The following is a 12,140-nucleotide window of genomic DNA, read 5'->3' on the forward strand; positions in this document are numbered from 1 at the left end:
TAGTGTGTCTGACTGATCCTAACTTAACCCAGCCCACACCACCACACGATGGAGGCCCAGAGAGCATCTATAAGGAAGAGACACCACATCCTGATTATGACACTGAGTTCTGGTCTTGGGTGTAAGGCTGGGTGCCTCTCCACCCACTCTACTCTGCCCCATCTCCCTTCGGGAGCTGTAGTGATGGCAGCCATTGGCTATGGAATATTCTCCAGGGGTTGGGATGGTGGGAGTTACACCCTCAGGCACCCTCCTTACTACAACCAGCTTTCCTTCCATGACTTTTCACCCTCCGGTAGGCAATAATGCCTATGGGTTGAGACGGCTGGTTCCAGAGTTGTGGGTTCAAATCTAGCTTCCAGTTATTCTGTGGGCAAACAACTTTTCTACACCCTAGTCTCAACAGGGCTCACTGCACTACCCTTCCCCAGCAGGTAGGGTCATTGTCAGGATGAAATGTGTTAGGAGGGACTCCCATGAACACCAGCTTAGCAACTGTACACCTCCCTTACTTCCCAGCCTGGATTCCAGTGGCTGTGGAGGCTGCTTAGATGTCTAATGTCTTTGGACTTTAGAACCATGTGGGATCACTGTTTGAAGTAAACACTTCATGACTTTCTTATTTTTTAAATGAACATAAAGTGCTGGTCAATTGTGAGCTTGCTTTAGGCTTTTCTTAACACTGCAGTTCAGTTTGACCAGAATTCACTGTGTGACTATGGGCTGAATGAGCGTTATGCTAAACTATCCACATAGTCTCCCCGGCCCCCCACCCCCTTTAAACCCGACTGCCTTTGAGGCCACTCTAGACTTCAGGATGCTGGGCATGTGCCCCAGATGTTGTCAGAGGGTGTTAGAGGTGGTGGGAGGTGTTCCAAGAAGCTAGTGTAGCCGTGTATAACTGAGAAGGCAGAGTGGCTCCTGGGAGGCCGCACACTTGCTAAGTTAGGTTGCAGCATTAGGTCCCCCCGCCTGTCACACTCATGTTCCACCCTGGGCTTCATTTTTGGAAGCCTCCTGTGTAACATGGGAGTTGAATTCTCCCCGGGGGATGGCAGCTCTCATGGTCAAATGAGGAAAGGCAATGAGAAGCTCACGGCGGACTACTTCGACAGGACGTCCCTTAACGAAACTAGAAACTAGACCACTTCCCCCCTGACCCGCTTTACATTGTTTTCAGCCATTATGGAACCTCTGCTCCACACACTGTTTCTGGAAAGTCAAATAGTAAAACCGTAAGTGACACCCATACACTCACAGGAAGTGCTCATCTTCTCTTTCTTTATTAACAGGCAAGTGGATATGGCCAAGAAGGGAAGTTCAGCGGTCCCCTGAAGCCCATGACGTTCTCTATTTTTGAAGGCCAAGAACCAAGTCAGGTCATATACCAGGTAAAGGCTGCCTTTGATCTTAGCCATCTTGACTTCTCCTGCCCACAGTGGACCTTTGTTCCCAACTCTACTCAACATCAGGGAGTAACATGGAGGCTGGCAGTTCTTATCATCTATGATTCTTGGGGCTGAGTTGCGGAGGTGCGTGGGTGTAGTGCCCCATGAGTTGGATCTGGCATCCTCACACAGGCTCCTTAGTTACCTGTGGCCAGTTCTTCTGTTCCTTCCACAGGGATTTGGCCTTATGGATTCTGCCTCCGCCCTGAGTGGAAAAGGTACGATTTGGGGTGGTACTGGCCTCGTGACCATTAAGACATCTGCTCAATGAGCCTGGCCCGTGAGATGTTTGAAGGCGGGACTTCACTGTGTGGCACAGCCTGACCTCCCCTCTGCCCCTTCTGTACCTGGCTGATGTCCTTGCTGTGGGTTGCTCAAGGCATGCCGGACATGTTAGTCATCTTTTCCGTCACTGAGACAGTTTTCGTTTCATTTTCTGTTTCTGTGACAAATACCCTGACAAACCAACTTAAGGCAGGGAGGGTCTGCTTTGGCTCACAGCGCCAGACAGTATGTCGCCGTCAGGCTATGGAAGATGTGGCAGGAGGAGCAAGAGACCAGCTGGCCACATCACATCAATCCTTAAGTGGAGGAGAGAAAACAGGAAGTGGGGTCGGCTATAAAGCCTCAAAGCCCCATTCTAGTGACCCAGTGATGCACTTCCTCCAGTGAGCTCTACCTCCCAGAAGTTCCCATACACTTCCGGAACAGGGCCACCATCGTATACTGGATCCAGGAGCCTGTGGGTGGCATTTCATATTCCAGTCACAATAATGGGCAGCTACTGGGGATGGAGAGCGAATGACTTCGGGAGAATGGATTTTGACTCACGGTTTCAATCCGTGGTAACTTAGCTCCATTTTCTGGACCTGTGGCGAGGTAGGACATGGTGGAGGAAAGCTGCTTCGCTTGTGGCGGCAGGAAGCAGAGAGAGCAGGAAGGGTCCAGAGATAAGCTACACACTCTAGAGGTACTTGTCCAGTGACCCCTTCCTGTAAGTTCCTAAGCGCATTCAACAAATGAACTCATTAATGGGTTAGTCTGCTGATGATGTTCAGACCCTTATAACCCAGTCCCTCAATAGCATCACCAGCTGGGGACCAGGCCTTCAGCCCATGAGCCTTTGGGGGCAGGTGATTCATATTCAAGCCATAATTCTGGGAGGTGATTAGGCGCCCATGAAAAGCAGTAGGGGCTGGGAAGATGGCTCAGTTGATAAAGTGCTTGCCACAGAAGCATGAGGACCTGAGTTTGGATCCTCAGCATGCACACATATAAAAAGTCAGATAAAGTGCTCATACTTACAACACCACCACTGGAGAGACAGAGGTGGGACAATCCAGGAGTTTGCTGGCCCAGCAAGTCTTGCCAAATCAGTGAGCTCTAGGTTCAGTGAGAGACTCTGTCTTGAAAAATAGAGTATAGAGGGTCTAGGAAGATGGCTCGGTGGGTAAGGGTACTTGTTCTGCAAGCACAAAGACCTGAGTTTGAATCCTGAGCACCCACATAAAAAGCTGGATATGGCTGCATGTGCTTGTAACCCTAGCATTGGGGCAAGGGGTAGGCAGATCCTGAGACTGCACTGGCTGGCCAACCTGCCACAAATAGCAAGTTCTGGATCAGTGAGAGACTCTGTCCCAAGGCATTAAGGCAGATAGCATTAGGCAAAGGTACCCAGTGTGTTGTTCTGGCTTCTTTGTGTGTGTGCAGGGACATAGACACTGTGTACATACACACTCATGTACATGTACCACATAAGGCATGCATCATTGAAATAATGTGGAGAATAAGAGACTTCTGGTGTTGAACCCTTACCACCGCCCCCACACACACTCACACACCATCATGTACACTTGCGTTCACCATACACGCACACAGCATCGGAATGAGGAGTTAGGAACTTCGCTCTCAAGAGCACCAAAATGCCCCGGGAATGCGTCAGAAGGCCCTGGCAGAGCATTCTCTCTACAGATGGTCTTGTCCTCTCTCCCCACTGCAAGCATCTTTAACGTGGGACAAACAGCAGGGACCTTGGTGGGAATAGTTCGGCTCTTAGCTGTTCTGAAGGACACAGTGGTTTTACTCTGGTGCTGTTTTGCTCCCCTTCTCCCTCCCTGTTACAGAGTCAAGGAGGCCAGCTCATTTCCAACAAGTCTTAGAGGACACTTGAAATAAACACGCTGGAATCTGGGACAGGAACCATCCTTGCCCTCAGAGTCCGTGTTCGACAAGCTTTAACGGCATTGACAATTCACCAGTGTCCTGGACATCACAATGGACTTGACTTATTTCCGGTCAGAAAGCTCGCTCCTCTGGTTGCAAGCTGGCCAGGACCAGGGAGAACGCTGACTAGGCATCTCTAGTACAAGTCCTCCTCATTTCAGCCTTGTCAGGAGCGCCTGTCAGAGTCTCCCTAACATTCTTTACTCCTTTCCTCCATATACAATACTTTACAATCTGATCAGACATTTCCACACTGGGCATTTCATTCATTCAAGAAAATTAAGCATAAACAGAATGTCTGCTGCATACAAAGCACCATTCCAGGTGACAGGAGCATCAGTAATTCCTCACCTTGGTGAGCTCAGTGGTTAGAAGCAAAGCCAAGCATGCAAGAGTCTAGTGAGAGGCTGGCATTCAAAGGGCAGTAGAAGAAAGAGTGGTGAGTTTTATTTAGTTTTGAAATCAACAACACTTTTATGTATTTGTTATACAAAGTTTATATATACATATATACATATACATTGAATCGATTACTATATGTATCAGCTCAAATATCATTTTTGTGATTAAAGACTGTAAGAGCAGAAGTGATTTTCAAGGAAGGTGGTAGTGGATGAAGAGGCACGTTTCAGCATCTCCGAACTGAGTGAGTGTTGGAGTGAGGAGATACAGAAGGAAGTAGTCACTGGGGCAGCAGGAGCAGGTGGTAGAGCTGTTTAGCAAGAAGGTAATGGACAGTCCAGAGCTGAGGGGCGGGGCTGGGATGGACAGCCCAGAGCTGGGATGGACAGTCCAGAGCTGAGGGTGGGGGCTGGAATGGACAGCCCAGAGCTGGGATGGACAGTCCAGAGCTGAGGGTGGGGGTTGGGATGGACAATCCAGAGCTGGGATGGACAGTCCAGAGCTGAGGGGCGGGGCTGGGATGGACAGCCCAGAGCTGGGATGGACAGTCCAGAGCTGAGGGTGGGGGCTGGGATGGACAATCCAGAGCTGGGATGGACAGTCCAGAGCTGAGGGTGGGGGCTGAGATGGACAGTCCAGAGCTGAGATGGACAGTCCAGACTGGGATGGACAGTCCAGAGCTGAGGGTGGGAGCTGGTGAATATCAAAAGTCTGCAAGCAGCTGACTCAGCATAGAGTAGGTTGGCCCTTTTTTCTGTGTTTACTGCTAGGTACCACTTGTGATTGTCCAAGCTAACTTGGAGATCCTGATGAATACAGGCTGAAGGGGCAGAGTGGAAGGGTCTTGGGTGACTAAGATAGTCCAATGGGAAGCAACAGGGTACTGCTTGAGTGCAAAAGTGTTGATGTTTCTCCAAATCCATCCACTGAAACTCCATTCCCATGCGATGCTATCAAGAGTTAGTTTTCCTTAAGATTTTTTGGATGTTTATTTGTGTGTGAGTGTGTGTGTGATGTAGGACAGGCATGATGACCCAAGTGGATCCCTGGAACCCACGTAAAGGTGGAAGGAGGGAATCAGCTCCACGAAGGTGTCCTCTGACCCACACATGCATGTTGTTGCACACTTACCCCATCACATCATACAGATATACATACTCACACAAATAATACAATTAAAAATAAAATTATAATTCAGTGGTTTTCAGTGTGTCACAAAGCCATACTACTATTGTACCATCAAATATCAGGATATTTCACTAGCGCCAGGAAAAACCTTGTGCCATAAGTAATCCTTCTTTAGCCCTCCCCTGCCTCAGCTCCTGAAACCATGAATCAGCTTTCAGTTTCTATAGATTTGCCTACTGGGGCCTTCCATGTAAATGAAACCATACTACACGTGGCCCTCTGTGCATGGCTTCTTTTACATACCATAATGTTTCCAATGGTTATTCAAGTTATAGCATATATCTGAACTTCACTTTTGAATGACTGAGTATTGCAGTTATACCATATTTTGAGTACTCATATATCAGTCGATATACATTTGGGTGACTTTTTCTTATAGCTGTAAAGGACAAGCTACTATGGAGAATCATTCATGTACAACTTTTTGTGAGAACAAGTTTTCTATCCTTTTGGAGAAACATCAAATTTCAGGGTCATCATTTTTTCCTTTTATTAAAAATAGATTTTTTTTCTCACATAATATAATCCTTATTAAATTCCCCTCTCTACTCCTCCAAGTTTCTCCCCACTTCTCCTCTGATACATCCACACCCTTTCTGTCTCTCTTTAGAAAACAAACAAGGCTGGGCAGTGGCACATGCCTTTAATCCCAGCACTTGGGAGGCAGAGCCAGGCAGATCTCTGTGAGTTCAAGGTCAGCCTGGTCTACAGAGTGAGTTCCAGGACAGGAACCAAAACTCACAGAGAAACCCTGTCTTGAAAAAAAGAAAGAGAGAGAGAGAGAGAGAGAGAGAGAGAGAGAGAGAGAGAGAGAAAAGAAAGAAAGGAAGGAAGGAAGGAAGAAAGAAAACAAACAAACAAACAAACAAACAAACAAACAAACAGGAAGACCAGGCAGTAGTGTTGCATGCCTCTAATCCCAGCACCCTGGAGGCAGATCTCTGTGAGTTCCAGGCTAGCCCGGTCTATACAGCAAGTTCCAGGACAGCCAAGGCTACACAGTGAAACCCTGTCTCAAAAAAATCAAACAGTCTTCTAAGAGATAATAATGAAATGAAATAAGATTTAAAAAAAAAAACCTAACACATCAGAATTGGGAAAAACAAACAGAAGGAGAAGAGCCCGAGAGAGGGTCCAAACAAGAGAGCCACTCACTGGCACACTCAGGAGTCCCCTGAAACCGCATCTGTGGGGGAGAGAGCAAAACAGTACAGAACAGCCGGGACATGACACCTGAGACAAGGAACCTCCAAATACGCCACTGAGTCAGTTTTCGGTTGGCCATTTGCTGCTGATCATGCAGCCTACAGGCTCATCATTTTATGTTTTACTTTTTGATAATCTTCAAAATTTCCCTCGGTTAACTGAGTCATTTCACATTTCTGTTAGCATCGCCTGTCTGCACCTGCTGCGTTGCTATTATCTTTCTTTTTCATTATAGCTTTCCACGTGTTCACGATTTTGTGATGACTTATTTCTTTGTAGTTAAGGTTTGCTTTTCCCACTATGCTGGCTGGCTAGTTTTTTGTTTTTTGCTTTTGTTTCTTTAAATGTCAATTTGACACAAGCTAGGGTCATTTGGGAAGAAGGAAGAACAGAGAAAATGCATCCTAGGGTCAGCCTGTAGGTAAGCGTGTGGGGGCATTTTCTTGATTGATGACTGACATGGGGAGCCCAGCTCACTGTGGCCTGCACCACTCCTGGCCAAAGGTCCTGATTGGTGTAAGAAAGCAGGCTGAGCAAGCCACGGGGAATAAGACAGTGGGCAGCACTCTTCCATGGTCTGTGCATCAGTCCCCATTTCCAAGTTTCTGCCTTGAGTTTCTACCTACTGTGATACAAAAACATAGGCGAAATAAACCCTTTCCTCCCCAAGTAATGGTGCTTTATTATAGCAACAAAACTTTCAACACCTGAGGGCTAGTGGTGACTGAATGTGTTTTCACGGCTTTTTGTTTTCCTTGGTGAAATGTCTATTCAAATCTTTGCCCTTTTATTAAAGAGCATCACCCTATTTTTATTGTGGCAGTTCCATGTATTTCTTTCTGGGAACCCTCTCTTCTCATCTTGGTCTCCCCACATTCTGTAGACTCTGCTTTCATTGTTGAGTGGTTTTAATTGGTCTAATTGATTTTTCTTCTGTTCATGCTTTTGCTGAGACATCTCAGACCACTGCCTCCTTCAAGGCAAAGGAATTCTGTGTGTTTTTCTCAGTGCTCTCGAGTTTTACTTCCTACATTTAAGGCTTTGTGTGTTTTCAGTTTGTTTTGGTGTAGGCCGTGAGGTTGAAGTGGAGGCTGGGGTCCAACTTCCTCCATTAGCATTTGGGTATCTGGTCACTCCAGCACAAGTTTTGCAAACACTATTTTTGTTTTTTGTTTTTTTTTTTTCATTGTTAAATAAAGTTTATTCTAATGTAAAAAGAGTACCTGTAAATGATCGAAGTCCACAGCATACATCACTTATCTCTCCTTTAAAGTTCACTTTGACAACCCCCACTGGATATTATTGTTAGTCACTACATTATAGATTTAAATTTATCTTCAAATGATTCAAAGTATGAAACTATTTAACAGGCACCTTTTAAATAATTTCAATTCATTCCAAAGCCAATTATGCCTTATTTTTAGTCTCTTACAGAGACAGATTCCTAATAATTGTCTTTTTGTGCAATTTAATCATTTGCATTAATTCTGACTTTTTTTGAGATTATAATATAACTACATCATTTCTATCTTCCCTTTCCTCTTTCCAAACCCTCTCACATACCCCTCCCTACTCTCCTTCAATACGTTGACATCACTAGAAGACACAATCGCACAGTAAACTCCCTGATCTTACAATCTTACAATCTTTCCACCACATCTTCCACATGTTTCCTGAGCTTTAGGCATGGGAGTGGCCAACATTGTTCTTAACCAAATAGAATTACCCTGTCTTCAGGTTATGCTGCTCCTGGAAATACATCTGAAGGACTCTGTCTCACCAGAGACTTGTGCATCCATGTTTATGCTGGATTTTTTTTACAATGGCCGGGAAATGGACATCTAGGTTAGGTCCATTTCCACTTTGATTTAATCTTTAGCCTGTGGTTTATGAGAGCATGTTATTATTTCACATATTTGTAAATTCCCTAATTCTCCTTTATATTGATTTCTAATTTCATCCCACTGTGTAAGTGAAAATATTTTTTGTATGACTTGTATCCTGTAACATTTTTCAAGATTTTGTCACCTGGCATATGATTTATTCTGTAGAACACTCTGTATAATTTGATTTTGTTGGATGGAGTACTATGTTGGTGTCAGTTAGCTTCAAGTTTGTCTGTGGTGTTATTCAAGGCTCTTTCCTTGTTGAGTCCCTGTTTGTTCTATACATTCTTGAAAGTGAAGACTTGACTTTGTCAATGATGACAGTGTAATTGCCCTTAATCTTTCTGTCAACTCAGTCTTCAATGCATTTCAGGGACCATCATCAGGTACATAAATGTTTATAATAGCTATAGTTTCCTGGTATATTAACCCCGTATCTTGTCTTTCCTTTTGAATAGGATCTCATTCTGTATCTCAGGCTATCTTTAACTCACTCTGTAGCCCAGGTTAGCAAGTTCATGGCAATCACTTTTGCCTCATAAGTGCTGAGATTATGCATATGAGTCATCCTGCCTAGCTCTTATTTTTTATCTAAAACAACAAATGTCTTAAGCTCTACTTTGTCTGATGTCATAGCTTAATTTCACCCTCATTTGCAGAATTGTTTTATTTGGAGTAGAAGCCTTACTCATCCATCTTCCTGTAGTGTAGGAGTCCAGCTCCGACCTGTCGAAGGGTTCTTGGGGAGAGGAGAAAGGAATGAGGAAGTATTAGATAGAAATATAGATGCAGATGGAGAGAAAGACAGAGACATAAGATAGCTCCAGGAGGGCATTGGGTCAACACCCAGTCAGCTCGAGATTTATTCTAATGAGCTTTTTATACACTGCCAATGAGAGAAGCAAAAGTTCTCCTCTTTTCAAGATCAAAGCACAATGTACAGCCAAGTGTAGATGCTTCAAAACACCTGGTAACCACACCCCTGGCCAAATCATCCCATTATGCGGTCCTGCTGGGTAAAGCAAGCTCAGATTCTCTGACCTTGAGTAAGGTCTTACTAGAGAGCCTCTCTGGGCCCCCACACTGTAGCACTTGGGATGTGTTATTTCATTGCCTTTGACCTTATGGAAAATTCCCTTTGTTTCATTGAGAAGTTCTTGTGGGTCATGAGCCCTCAATTCACTAAAGTCCTTCCTGCTGGGTTCAAGCTGTTTTGTTTTTCACCTATTTGATTGTGGTGCATCTAGGACCACATGGCTTTGAGTTCATCCTTCCAGAGTTCACTGGGCTGCTTAGGTGTGTTTGTGAATGTTTTAGGTATTGTGTCTTCAAACAATCTGTGTCTCCTTTGACTCTCCCTCGCCTCGTGGGACTCTTACAGCACATGTGTGCATTTGCTCAATTTGCCCTCTGGCCTTTCCAGGCATCCACTTTTGTTGATACTCTTGTTTTCTTTCTGTGTTTTAAGGTAGATAATCCATTTTTGAGTTCTCTACTTTTTCTACTAGGTCAAATATATTTTTAATCTCCTTCAATTTTTTTTTTCCCCTGGAGCTGAGGACTGAACCCAGGGCCTTGTGCTTGCTAGGCAAGCGCTCTACCACTGACCTAAATCCTCAACCCCATCCTTCACATTTTTATTTTGGCTAATATGCTTTCAATTCCAGAATTCTTATATTTTCTTAAAACAAACTTTCTATGTCTGTATTTTCTACTTGGTAAGATGTTGTTTTCATACTTTCCCTAGTCCTCTAGAGATGGCTTCCCTTGGCTCTGGATCTATTTAAAATAGATCATTTAAGATTTTTTAGTAAGTTCAACATCAGGGCTTCTCCAGGAACAGTTTTTATATTTACAAAGTACAATCATGTTTTAGTTGTATGTCACACAGTCATTTGTTGAAGACTAGACATTTTGAATATATAATGTGGCAGTCTAGACACCCTCCTGCTCCTTCCCCAGAGCATACTGCTGCTGCTGCTTCTTTAGTGGCTTTTGTGAGCTGCATCTGCAAAGTCAGAATTCATTGTCATACTTGGCCACAGAAGTTCCTGCTCAGCTTGGTGCCCAGTTAATGACTGGATGGAGATTATTTTTGGTGCCCTGGACCAGTAAATCTCAGCCTTTCCCAACAGGCACTTTGAGCATGTTGGAGCACACCTTCTCTAGTGTGGTTGGCAGTTTACAGCTCTGCCTTTCCCTTCACGTCTGCCTGTGCAGAGTCTCAAAGTCAGCCCGAGGGGAGAGGCTAGTGCCTCCCCAGGCCTTTTCTGGCCATGCTGGCAGCTCTGCTAATGGATGATCCTCCAGGAGGTAAGGACAGCTCATTCTCCTGTGGACAACTCATTCTCCAGTGTTTCCTTTAAATGTTCCACCAGTTTCTCATCTGCTTCAGCTACAGTTCCTTCCTCAGCTTCGAAGAAGCCATGGCCGATAGTTCTTAAGATTATTTATTTTAAAAATATTTTTATTTATTCTTCGAATTTTTACATGTACAATGTATCTTGTAAGCAATGCATCTTAATCATATCTATCCCCTACTCCCTACTTTAATCCCAGGATTACTATCCCAACATATTTCCCAAACAATTCCATGTCCTCTTTTTAAATGTTTATTTTTTATTAATATTATTTTTAATCCCTGAATCCCATTAGTGATGCCCTTATATGTGTGCATAGTATGAGGTCTCCCACTAGGGCACAGGTGAGTTACCAGGGACCAGTCCTCTCCTAAGATTAGTAATTCCCTCCCCACAGCAGTGATCAACTGCCAATATTTCCTAAACTAGGGATGGGCTCCAGTAGCCCTTCCCCCACCCAAGACAGAACTTTAACTCAGTTCATGTGACCAACACCATGCCATGTCTAGAGACAGCGTTTCCCTTTTATCCCTCAGCGCTTACATTTTTTTTTTTTTCCTGCCTCTCTTCAGGGTTGTCCCCTAAGCCTTTGCGGGATATTTATTTATTCATGGCAGGGGCCTTGCGATGTAGCCCTTGGTTGGAGGTGCTCACTATATATCCTAAGCTGGCCTAAAACCTTGCAGCAATCCTTCTGCCTCAGCCTCCTGAGTGCTGAGATTGCAGGTGTGAATTACTGTGCCCACCAACTGCGGACGAGTCTTTTCAATAAGTGTTCAGGGGATATTCTAGTGAGTGAGCACCTACTCCAATTAAATAGGACAAGGGAGACTGGATAAGGCTGGTTCCCTGGGAGTGGCTTTGGGGGAGCCTGCCCCTCTGTCCTCTGCCCTCTGCCCTCTGTCCTCTGTCCCTCTGTCCTCTGTCATACTGTCCCTCTGTCACACTGCCCCTCTGTCTTCTGTCCCTCTGTCCTCTGTCACACTGTCCCTCTGTCCTCTGTCACACTGTCCCTCTGTCTCTCTGTCACACTGTCCCTCTGTCCTCTGTCACACTGTCCCTCTGTCCTCTGTCCCTCTGTCCTCTGTCCCTCTGTCCCTCTGTCCTCTGTCACACTGTCCCTCTGTCCTCTGTCCCTCTGTCCTCTGTCCCCTGTCACACTGTCCCTCTGTCCTCTGTCCATCTGTCCCTCTGTCCTCTGTCCCTCTGTCCCTCTGTCCTCTGTCCCTCTGTCAACACTGTCCCTCTGTCCTCTGTCCTCTGTCACACTGTCCCTCTGTCCTCTGTCCTCTGTCACACTGTCCCTCTGTCCTCTGTCTTCTGTCACACTGTCCCTCTGTCCCTCTCTCACACTGTCCCTCTGTCCTCTGTCTTCTGTCACACTGTCCCTCTGTCCCTCTGTCACACTGTCCCTCTGTCCTCTGTCC

General features: G+C 45.3%; 1 protein-coding gene across 1 annotated transcript in view; it reads left to right on the forward strand.

The window, feature by feature from the left end:
• The window catches only part of Cdh17 (cadherin 17), a 69,424-nt gene that overhangs the window by 13,227 nt on the left and 44,057 nt on the right, over positions 1–12,140 (forward strand). Inside the window, exon 3 of the mRNA XM_036179992.1 lies at positions 1,293–1,391. Within this exon, the coding sequence (XP_036035885.1) occupies positions 1,293–1,391 (99 nt within the window). The remainder of the gene's footprint in view (positions 1–1,292; positions 1,392–12,140) is intronic.

The sequence above is a fragment of the Onychomys torridus genome, chromosome 2, assembly GCF_903995425.1.
Source record: "Onychomys torridus chromosome 2, mOncTor1.1, whole genome shotgun sequence".
In the NCBI taxonomy this organism is placed as follows: Eukaryota; Metazoa; Chordata; class Mammalia; order Rodentia; family Cricetidae; genus Onychomys; species Onychomys torridus.